The sequence below is a fragment of the Petaurus breviceps genome, unplaced genomic scaffold (assembly GCF_028583685.1).
Source record: "Petaurus breviceps papuanus isolate PSGF00001 unplaced genomic scaffold, PetGlider_PUasm1.0 188, whole genome shotgun sequence".
Lineage (NCBI taxonomy): Eukaryota > Metazoa > Chordata > Mammalia > Diprotodontia > Petauridae > Petaurus > Petaurus breviceps.
The window spans coordinates 9,228,499-9,240,240 of NW_027185804.1; the positions used below are offsets into that span (position 1 = coordinate 9,228,499).

At 42.3% G+C, this 11,742-nt stretch overlaps 1 protein-coding gene across 1 annotated transcript in view; it reads right to left on the reverse strand.

Moving 5' to 3' along the window:
- Positions 1-11,742, reverse strand: part of LOC138163762 (solute carrier family 15 member 2-like) — a 44,632-nt gene that overhangs the window by 24,047 nt on the left and 8,843 nt on the right. The window contains exons 3-7 of the mRNA XM_069091273.1: positions 10,627-10,768; positions 7,518-7,607; positions 7,106-7,205; positions 4,161-4,251; positions 2,228-2,302 (exon numbers count right to left, since the gene is read on the reverse strand). Of these exons, the coding sequence (XP_068947374.1) occupies positions 2,228-2,302; positions 4,161-4,251; positions 7,106-7,205; positions 7,518-7,607; positions 10,627-10,768 (498 nt within the window). The remainder of the gene's footprint in view (positions 1-2,227; positions 2,303-4,160; positions 4,252-7,105; positions 7,206-7,517; positions 7,608-10,626; positions 10,769-11,742) is intronic.

The following is an 11,742-nucleotide window of genomic DNA, read 5'->3' on the forward strand; positions in this document are numbered from 1 at the left end:
GTCCAAAACAAAACTCATTATCTTTTCCCTCATGCCCTTCCACTTCCCAACTTTTTTTTTATTATTACTGTTAAAGGCACCACCCTCCTCCCAGTAACTAAGGCTCATAGTCTAGGGCTCATTCCCAACTCCTCATTCTCCTTCCCTCCTCCCCATATTCAATCTGTTGCCCAGTCCTGTCATTTCCACCTTTCCAACATCTCTCGTATATCTTCTCTTCTCTCCTCTGATGCTGCCACCATTCTGGTCCAAGCCCTCATCACCTCATACCTGGACTATATTAGTTTGCTTCCTCAAGTCTATTACAACTTCAGTCCCTGCTCTGCTCAGCTGTCAACTTGATCTTCCTAAAATGTGGGTCTGACCATGTCACCTCCCTGTTCAGTAAACTGTATTATCACCTCAAGGATAAAATAGAAAATCTTCTGTTGGGCATTTAAATCCCTTCATAACATGACCTTTTTTCTACCGTTGTTCCTACATCACCCCCAACTTCCATGTTCTCTGCAGTCCAATGGCACTGGCGTCCTTGCTGTTGCTTGAGCAAGATTCTCCATCTCTTGACTTCAGCACTTTTCACCAGCTGTCCCCTGTTCCTGGCATTCCCTTCCTCATCTCTGCTTCCTGGCTTCCCTGACTTCTTTCAAGTCCCAGCTACTTTTCCTAATCCCTCTTAATTCTGGCGCCTTCCCTCTGATGATTATTTCCAATTTATCCCACAGATATCTTGTTTGCACATAGTTCTTTGCATGTTGTCTCCCTCACTGGACCACGTGCTTTTTGACAGCAGGGACTATTTTTTGCCATTTGTTGTATCTCTGGAGTGCCTGGCTATCACAATAAGAAGCTCTTAGCAAATGCTTGTTGACTGGGCTTGACTAAACAGATACATTATAAACCCTGAAACAATCTTCCTTAAGCTTACAACTCATTCAAGTTCAGTTTAAATGTGTTGGTAGTGATTCCTCATAAAGCTTAGTAATATCGACGCTGCAGTCACAAGTCAAAAATTTTACAAGTTCCCTGTTAAATTACTGGTAATCACTGAGCCTAATACTGGGTAAAATGAAATTGTTTTTCCTTGCTCCTTGTTCCTATCAAAGTGATGCTGGGACACAAATCTATCATTAGTATGAATGGACATTTTCTATTCTTATCTAGGAAAAGTAATACAGCATTCTCCATTCATGTTTTTCATATTATTACTGAAAATGGTCTTCTGGAGTTGGGGTAGAACCAAGATGATAGTTTAATAGTAGCAAGAACAGCTGAGTTCTCAAGGATACATCCTTCACAAAGATATAAAAAAAAATGCACCAAACCAAATCCTAATTGGGAAATCCAAGGGAGCAGACTGAGTCAGCCTCAGGGGATTAGATGGAGAGTTCTGTGGACACTGGGGATGGGGTCTGGCCAAGAGCATTAAAGCAAAGTGAGAGGCAAGGCAAGAAGGAGTCCCACAGCCATCCCAGAGGGTGTTGGCTTGTTCACTAGCCGGTTCTAGGTCATAGATCCTGGGCAGACTGAGGAGGGGCCCTGAGCTGAGAGCTAACGTTCCACTGGTTTCAAAGGCTTGTGGGTCCTAAGCTCTATACCGAGCTAGGAACAAGTTCAGGAGCAAACAGTAGGTTTTCTTGGGAGAAGAGTGTCCCTTGAAGGAGCAGAGAAGGTGATTACTGGAAGGAAGAAATGAAGGTACTTTGAGGAGCTTCCCTTAGTAACTGAATGCCTCTAGATGACCAGGTTTGGTGGATTTAAAGGAATACTTCAAGGCAGCTAGGTGGTGCAATGGATAGAATATTGGTCTTAGAGTCAGTAAGACCCCATTTCAAATCCAGCCTTAGATATTTAACTGGCTGTGTGACCCTGGGCAAGTCATTTAACTTCTGTCTGCCTCAGTTTCCTCATCTGTAAACTGTTTTAAGTGTTATAGTGAGGATAAAGTGAGATAATGATATTTGTAAAATATTTAGTAGGTACTATATAAATGCTGGCTGTCATTAATATTATTATCATTCTCAGTATCATGTTATCCGACTGTGGCCACATGGAGGGAGAGCCTTAACTAGCCAGAGGTAGGTGTTGTCAGTGAGGTATAAGGGTTGCAATGGCATAGCCCGTGCCTGGTTTTGGTCTGTGGGCCCCTGGGCACCCCTGGCCATGGCTGCTGCCAGAGCAGTCCACCCTCCCTGTTCCCTCCCCTCCCACCCATGCCAGCACAGCCTACCTAAGTTAAAAGTCACAATGCCAGCTGAGGAGCCAAAGTATATCAAGTAGCAGTTGTTGCGGGAGCAAGTTTCTCCTGTGGAATGGAAGAGATGGCACCTTACCCAGAGCTCAGCCTCTGCTTTGTTACTTCATTACTCACAGGGCCATCTGTCTCGTTCCTCTTTCCCTGGAGGGAGGTACTTTGTTCCCACGTTACTCCACCTGAGTGCTCAAGGAACACGAAGCCTACTAGGATCTCGTGGCCGGAGGGGAAAGATGAGGAAGAGAGTTGTTTCCCCACTGCACTGTCCTGTTCATACCTTCAGTGTATGGAGCTGAGGACAACTGAGTGCAGGAGGTGAGGGACTGCCATCCTTTGTGAAGAAAGAAAACACCTGAGAAACAGACTCCAAGCCAGCGTTCTCTGAAAAGCAGAAGACTCTTAAATTTTATCCTTAATGTATCCAGTGGCCTCTCTCTTTCCTACTCAGTCTAGAGGCAAAGTAGAAGGAGGAGGAAAGGACCAGTTGGGATGCTTCCTTATGGTACTAGGCACAAAGGAATTGGTCCTGGATTACACCAAAATAAATGAAGACATAGTTACAATTGGGAATATAGCTAAGGAAGATCAGATTTTAATCACACTAACATCCCACAGAATACCAAGAATAACATTTTGTGAGACCTTTAAGACTTCTTGAAATTCTAGACCCTTCCCCATTTAAAAAATTGCTTTCTGCCAATTTCCCCATTGTTAAGAAGAAAGCACTCTGGAAGAATCCTTAGAAACCTTTGAAGGGTGAGGTAAGTGCTTGTTTCAGGCACAGGGAATTAGGGAATAATCAAAATGTGTTTTCATTCTGCAGAAATGAAAGAGGAATTTTGGTTGGAAGCCCCAGGAAGTTGTAGCCAGGTAACTGGGGCTTTGCCTCAAGTCACAGCACACCCAAGGGCTGTGCTTCTGCTCTCTAGCCTTATACTGTATAGTTTGACTACCCCCATTGAGTCACTCGGTCTCAAGTCATCCCGCCTAGAATCCTGTTAACATCAACACACCCCTTGTCTGAGGCTTGGCTTTACTCACTACTATATCCTATATCCCCTGGCTGCTTCTCCCCTCCCCTTCTACTTCTTTCTAGGAGCAGGGAGTACTGAGGGTTAGGGTTGTTGTTGGCCATTCCATGGAAATGCTGTATGGAATCAGGATAGCCTCTCTTCCTGATATATGCAACAGGATCAGATGTTCTTTGTGTCCTGATCTTGTTGCACTGTTTCAGGAGCTGGTTACCCACACCCTTCCCAGGGGTTTATCTGGAACTAAAAATGATGTTGGTGCCTACTGACCTGAGGTGGGATCCTGAAAGTTTCTTATTCCTCAGGTGAGCTCACCCCTCCCTCAAATAGATTTGCCCTGAGTGCCACAATTCCTAGCTGTAGCTCTAAAGTCACAGATAGAAGCTATAGCTCCTTTTTGTGCTTTTCTGTGCCTCAGTTTCCTAATTTGTAAAATGAGAGAGTTGGATTTGATGATTTCTAAGGTCCCTTCCAATTCTATAACTATGACCTCATGGTCTTTAAAGAAGGAAAAGGTGCTAATGGAGCTGACCCAAGACTGAGAAATGGAGGCCAATGGGCTGCATGCACATCACTCTCCCCCATTTCTTCTGTTCTTGCACACTCAAGGACCAGGTGACTAAAGAAGATAGGGAATCATTTATCCTAGACATATCAAGTGGAAAAAAATGCCTGCATAATAGAATGTGATTCACTTTCCATCTATTATCTGTCCTTGACTTTATGAAGTCTGTAAAATGTGGATAATTCCCTCCACCCTTTGTGAATTGTAGTCAGGAGTTTTGCAAACACAAATTCTTATTAATTAAAAATTAATTATCTTCCATACCTTCCTTGGCCTCTGCCCAACCTCTACAATCCCCAAAATAACCACTGACCCATAATGAAGGGGATGAAGATGTCGGCAAAGAAGGTCCCAAAGACTGTAGACATGTATAAGAAGGAGAATACCTTGTTCCTTTCCTTTACCTGAAATGGATAAAATAAATCAACACTCAATGACACTAGAGAGCACTAAATCTTTAGTAGTTTTTATCTCAGTTTCCAGAATGTTATGACAAATTCACAGCTCAACCAGGGGATTAGTATGTCTGTCTGTGTTTTACATCTTTGACAATGTGAAGGGCATATGATGAAATCCCTAAATTGTAATCATTTTAATATTAATGATTTGGAATAATTTTTCATGTGGTTGGTTGATTGTGATTCCTCTTCGGCAAAGTCTCCTTTGACCACTTATCTACTGGGGAATGAACCCATGACCTTCTCCACTTGTATCCATTTCCTAGGTACTTAGATATCAAACTTTGTCAGAAAGAGTTGATGCAAAGATTGTTTTGCCCCCCTCCCCCACCTATGTGGTATTAAGTAAAGGCAAACAGTCACTATATCTTCTCTAAGTCTGTGGGCACTATACATATTCAGTACTTGAACCCAAGGCAGAAAATTACTTATTTGGAAAAGAAAAATATTCACTGCTAAATGATAGGCAAATATAGATAGAAGAGGTTATTAATTTCCCTCCCCAATTGTGACTATGGATCTCCCCTAGACCACCAATTGAATAACCACTAATTATAGAATGAATTACTGTTGGGGTGGCTAGGTGGCGCAGTGAATACAGCACTGGCCCTGGAGTCAGGAGAACCTGAGTTTAAATCTGGCCTCAGACACTTAACACAAAAACTTGCCTTGTTACCTTGGGCAAGTCATTTAACCCCAATTGCCTCCCCAAAAGCAAATAAATAAATAGAATGAATTACCGTTTACTTTGGGTTTGACTAGATGACTTGTAAGCTCCATTTAACTCAAAGATTCTGTGGTTCTGAATGGTCCTAAGCCTACTTCTCTAAGTTTTTCTGTTCTATTGGCTGGAATTTGCTTAGCTCACATCTCCACAAGGAAGCCTTCCCTTACCCTACTTGCCTATATACATCTCATCCACATCTGACAGAGAGAATCGTACAACCTTAGAGCTGAGATAACTCTTTGTGTAAGGGCAGGGAGGACAGTGTATGCATCTTTGTATGGTCCAAGTCAAAGTCAGTAAATTCTATGATGAATATGTCTTTGAAAATTGCAATTCCAACTCACATGTACAAAAATATTCATAGCAGCTCTTTTTGTGGTGGCCAAGAACTGGAAATTGAGGGCATGCCCATCGTTTGGGAAATGGCTGAACAAGTTGTAGTATATGAATGTATTCAAATTTTATTGTGCTAGAAGAAATGATGAACAGGTGGACTTCAGAAAATCCTGGACTTATATGAACTGATATTGAGTGAAGTGAGCAGAACCAGGAGAACATTGTTCATAGAAATAGCCACAGTGTGGGATGACTGATTTTGATAGACTCCTCAGCAATGCAAAGACCTAAAACAATTCACATTAAGAGAAAGAACTATGGAATCAGAATTCAGAGTGAAGCAGGCTGCTTTCTTTTTTCTTTTCTTTCTCATGGTTTCTCCCCTTAGTTATAATTCTTCTATGCAACATGACTAATGTGAAAATGTGTTTAATAGGAATGTGTGTGTAGAGCCCATATCAGACTTCAAGCTGTCTTGGGAAGGGAGGGGGAGAAAATTTAAAACTTATGGAAGTGAATGTTGAAAATGAAATATAAATAAATTGAAAACTGTAAAAAAAAAAAAAAAGCAAATTACAATTTCAGTGCAGAGATTGTCCCAGTCTTTTTTCCTCACATCCCATCTTACATTGCTGCTCACTTATTGGTACCATTAATTTCATAGCATACTCTTTGCTTCTCATTGTCTTTTATTTGCTTTGCCACCATCGTTCAACCACTTTTCCTTCTTTAAAATTTCTTTGTTTATGTACATATATGTGTGTGCATGTATATGTGTGTGTTTTCCAGCCAAATTACCCCTGTAGTTCTGTTTGACTCAAGCTAATTTGATTTATTTCAATTCAACCCAGCATTTACAGATCACCTATCACATCCAGAGTCTTGTGCTGGGGTAATGGGGGGAGATAAAGAGTACAGATAAGATGTAGACTATGCCCTAATTGAGCTCACAGTCAAGTAGGAGCATATGACCCAACCAGACAAGGGTAATGTAAATTACAGTTAGACTATTTACAAAGTCAGCATTCTCTGAGCATACTCATCTTGTGGGGGGAAGCTACCTAGTCACGGACTGGGAGTCAGGGGAATACTAGTCAAAGATAAAACATTTTCTACAAAACTGACTATGGGTTTCTAGTTATTAAGAGAGCAAATTCAGGACCGCATAATAAATATAGACACCATATCAAGCCATAGAGCATTAAACAAGGCTTGCTTTTGAAAGGTGACAAAGTTTTTAAAAAATACTTAAAAAAAGACAATTTTAAAAAGCCCTCAGATTAGGGGCTTCAAGGTGGTGGCACAGTGGATAGAGCACCAGTCCCAGAGTCAGGAGGACCTGAGTTCAAATATGGTCTTAGACACTTAATAGCTGTATGACCCTGGGCAAGTCACTTAACCCTGATTGCCTTTAAAAAAAAAAAAGCCCTGAGATTGAATTTTATCTGTATTTCCTGGGAGTAAATGGTAGCCTCTCATACAGCTAAAGAATAAGCAGTGAACATCAAGTCAAGGGACCTGTGTTCAAATCCTGGCTCTGTCATTTACTAGCTGTCTGACTTTGGGCAAATTACTTAAGCGTTGTGAGTTTCAGTTTCCTTTTCTGTAACATGTTGGACTAGATGACCTATGAGGTCCCCATGATCTAAAATTCTCTGATACTTTGATCCTGTGGTCCCTGGAGGAGGACAAGGTGGAGGAATAAACAGAAGACAACTAGCTACTCTGCCCACATACCTGGTACTTTGGAAACTGGTCTCCAGCTAAACACAATATACAGGGCATCTTGATCCCAGTTGCCAAAGCCATGAAGAATAAACCCAAAACGACCAAGAACCTGGAGGGAAGATGGGGACAGAGGCACTTACCGTGAGCTCCCTCACGAGCACTTCTATGATAGATGGACACAAAGCATCCCTGCTGCGGACAAACATCTCTCCCAACAGTCGTAACAGACGTAACTCCCTGAAGAGTTCCCCGCCCCAAAGATGGAGATCGAGAGAGACAAAGGCTGAGATCCGGACTCCTCACTCTCTCTGTTTTAGCGACTGAAGAGCAAAGCCTAGAATTTGCTCTCCTAGCTCCCAGGGCCCCGTGAGTGCACACGTAGCACGTGTGTTTGGGACAAGAGGTGAAGGGCAGGACTCACCGAGATCTTATAATGTCTTCTGACAGCAGTTCTTTGATTATGACAGTGAAATGACTAAGCAATAAGAAAATGTTGCTTCCGATGAAGGCTCTGGAGGAAAAGAGACTTTGTCAAGACCTTGAGGGTCTCTGATCAAAAGCAGAAGAGCGAGCATTACGCTAAGGCTGAGAGAAATTGCATGAAGAGCAAGGGAAGGAGAGGGAGGAAGAGAGGAAAAGAGAAAGAGAGAAAATAGCTGCACAAAACAAGCCTAACTTTCTTCCACTAAAGGTGTAAGTTATCAGGATTTTCAGTAAATTATCATTGTTATCTCCTGGCGCTCGTAGTGAGGATGAGAAGCTATTTTATATTTTATCTCATATATTCAATCTGTGATTATGATTGTTTTTCCTAATTGCATAAGAATACTGGAATGTGTGAACTCACCTTCAGGAACAATGAAATCCTAAGAATTCCTTAGGACAACTCCAGTAACTGATAGGACAGCTGGGGTAACATGTACCTTGTGTGATTCCCACATGGCTTTATTTGCTATTGTTGTTACTATTCAAGAGTCTCAGTATTTGATAAACTCTTTCATTGACAAACTCTGAACTCTGATTTCTGCTATTCCCGTAAAGGTGGTTTGGCTACAAGGAAGCCAGACCCAATTGTTTTATGATTATACTTTTTTTTTAGACAGCAACAGAGCAGTGGCTTACAGAATAACAGAATCTCTCCATCGAGGCGATCTAATCTAACACATACCTGACCAAGAATCCTTTCTAACTAGTGGCCATATAACCTATGTTGCTGTAATGGAGGTTCACCAATGATTTGTCTGTGAGTGTAGCCCTGGGAATAAGACAGGGAGCTCAGCCCCTCTCCTCCCTCAGAAAGAGGGAAAAAGCAGGAGACATCTCGCTTATGGGGATAATGAAGAGAGGGGAGGGAAGAGAGAGAAGGGCAAATGTTGCTGTACCACAAAGTATGTGGAGGGGAGTAAAAGTCTAAGAAGACTGAAAAGGGAGGAAAGGGCTAGGATTTTTTAAAAAGAGGGCTTTATAGTTGAACTTGGAGATAAAAGGGAACCCGCAGGCATTTACTGAGTAAGGAGGTGACATGGTCACTTTCAGAAGACTACTTTGGTAGCAGAAGGGAGACAGACTGGAGCTGGGGATCGAGTTACTAAGGCAGGGAGACTAAGTAGATCATTACAATGGCCCAGGTGTGTGAAAGTCTGTGTACCAGGGTATAAGCTGTACCAAAAAGGTGTCATGAAGGTAAAATCAGACTCGGCAACAGACTGGATATGTAGGGTGAATGAGAGTGAAGAATCCAGGATGAGTTAAGGGACTGGGTGGTTGAGAGGATGGCGGTGCCTTCAAAATTAATAGGAAGGTTTGGAAGTAGAGAGAATTTGGGGGGAATAGTAATGAGTTCTGTTTTGGATATGTTGAATTAGTAATGCTAAAAAGTCATCCAGTTTGAGATGTCTAAGAAGCAGTCGGTGATGAGAGAGTAGAGGTCAGGAGACATGTTAGGAAAGTCATGCCTCCATGAAGGGAGGAGGTGAAGCCCTCCATAGGCCAAGCTAGGGTGGGATTGACACCTAGACCTGGTGGAGAGTATTAGTAAAGGAAAAGATGAGATTATAGGCTGAGGGTGATGGGTGGTGAGGTTGGAGTGATGAAATTTTAAATAGTTTACACCCTGGTCTTACAGATTTCACACCTGGACCATTGTAATAACCTCCTGCTTGGTCTCCCCTCTTAACAACTCTGTCTGACTCCAATCCATCCTGGTTTTAAAGCTTCCTAAAGTGACCAGGTCACCCCCTCAATGACAGATGGGGCTATTCCCTCACGAACCACATGAGGTCACTGTTGTCCTACACACCCAGCACTTGGCTTGTAATTTCTATTTACTAAGGGGGAGTGGTCTTGTTTATCATTTCCCTGTTCTGGGTTTCATTCCCCTCATCTGTGAAATGAGGGGGTTAGACACAGTGACCTCAAAGGACCATTCTAACTATAAGTGTATGATCTACAGTCTCTTGGTTTTGGCTCCCCGTGGTCCAACAGACTTTCCCGATCTTCCTGGTAGATCTGTCTTCCTACTTCGCCATCCTTCAGTAGAGCTGTAGCCACCCTCCTAGCTTCTGTCCTGCTCTCTGTTCTTTTTTTGATATACTGGCATGATTGGGAATCCAGATCAAGGCTTTCTCAGCAGTAAGTATTCTTGGCTTACACACACACACACACACACACACACACACACACACACACACACACACACACACACACACACACCCTTGTGGATACACGCAGAAACAGGTACATGGAGATGTATACAAGTTCATAGATACCCATAGAATCCCTTACAGCAACTTAAAAACATGGGATAAAGACAAACTCACACAGAGACTTCTGCAGCATGAACAAGTACATGGTTCCCAGACACAGAGGCTTACATACGCACACAAAGAATTAAACATGTGGATACACGTAAAGCCTATTATTCACATACCCAGAGGTCCACAAATATACTAGATGGAGGAAATAGCTTCATGTCATTGATTCCTTAGCACCTTAATAGTAACTGTTTCAATAAAAATCTTCTCAATTTCATCACCCTTGTCACCCTGAGAATTGTATAAGCATAGACTCAAACATAAGAAACCTGTAGGCACAGACATACATACAGGGTCACAGATACACATATGCAGAATGCATCATAAAGACTTACCCATATAGACATACACAGACACACACAGAGACTTTCATATGGGCATAAATCCAGATTCACAAACACATGAAGATACTCTCTCTCTCTCCCTCTCTCTCTCTCTCTCTCCCTCTCTCCCTCCCCCCCTTCCTCTCTCTCTCTCTCTCTCTCACACACACACACACACACACACACACATACACACACGCATGCATGCATATACATTAGCTACTGTTTGATCCTTATGACAATGTTAGGCAGGAAACACAGAGAGACTAAATGTTAAAATCCATATGAACACTGCTAAAAATCCTAAGCAAAGTCTTCCTTGGCAGCCTAGTTTTCGATTGCTTCTTAAGAGACCCTCACCTATGTTGGGAAGAGAAGAAAATATTTTCCTTACTTGAATTTTCCAATCCAGGAGTCTGTGATGGTGGCAGCAACAAAGGCCAGGATGACCACATAGGCTTTGAACATATTATGCAGGTAAAATTCATAGGTGGAGAAGTAAACGAACTGAGAAATAAAATATAAAACGAGCAAACCTGGGGAGAGAGAAAAGACTGAGGAAGTTTCATACTCCCAGTGAGGGATGTGAGTGGAGGGCAGGAGAAAATACTAATGAGAGACAGCCTAAAGGATTGATGCAAAGAGGTCAGAAAGTTCTTGGAAACTACCATGGGTCTAGGGTCCTAGGCCAAAAGACCCACAGAAACACTCTGTGTGGGGTAAGGGTGGGGGTGGAAGTATACGAAGGACTCTGACCCCTTTCTAGATATATTAAGATATCATTTCACTGTCTTTGTCCAAAGTCCTTGGTCTCAGTTGAACGAATGACCTAATCAATCTTCCATTTAAAAACCCAATCAACTTCATGGGGAGACCCGGGATTTTCTGAAACTGAAATCAAGGAGAAGAAATGTCCCTTTGATAATCAAAGAAAGTGCTCTTTAGTTTTTGTTGAACCTGGAGCCCATCTTGGCTTTTCAGGGGGGCTTCCTTCCCACGGCCATACCTTACAACATTAGCATTCCTATGTAGCTATTGGGTGAAAACCCTAAAACTGAATTTTGTAATTCTTGTTTTACCTCACCTTGCCATCACCTCATCACTAATATAAAATTGTAAAGTAAGAATGTTTCTGTTGGGTAAGTCACTTAACCCCAATTGCCCTGCCTTCCCCCCTCCAAAAAGCAAAAAGAAGAAGAATGTTTCTGGCAGGGAAATTTTTGAAGCAGGGTGCTTCTCTGTTCCTTGAAATTTCTCTCTAAGCTGTGATGATTGGGTTTTAGATAATTAATAAATTTGTCTCAGCATCCCTCTCCTACCAATCTCTGTGCTTCCCCATGAGGAATACAAGCTAACTCACAGACTTCCTTCTGGGACCCACTGAGGGAACCATCACCCCTGCTGTGGAGACCCTGTTGAAACTCTCTGCCCACATATGTGAAGAGGAATGTATATGTGTAGGGGTGTGTGTGTGTGTGTGTGTGTGTGTGTGTGTGTGTGTGTGTGTGTG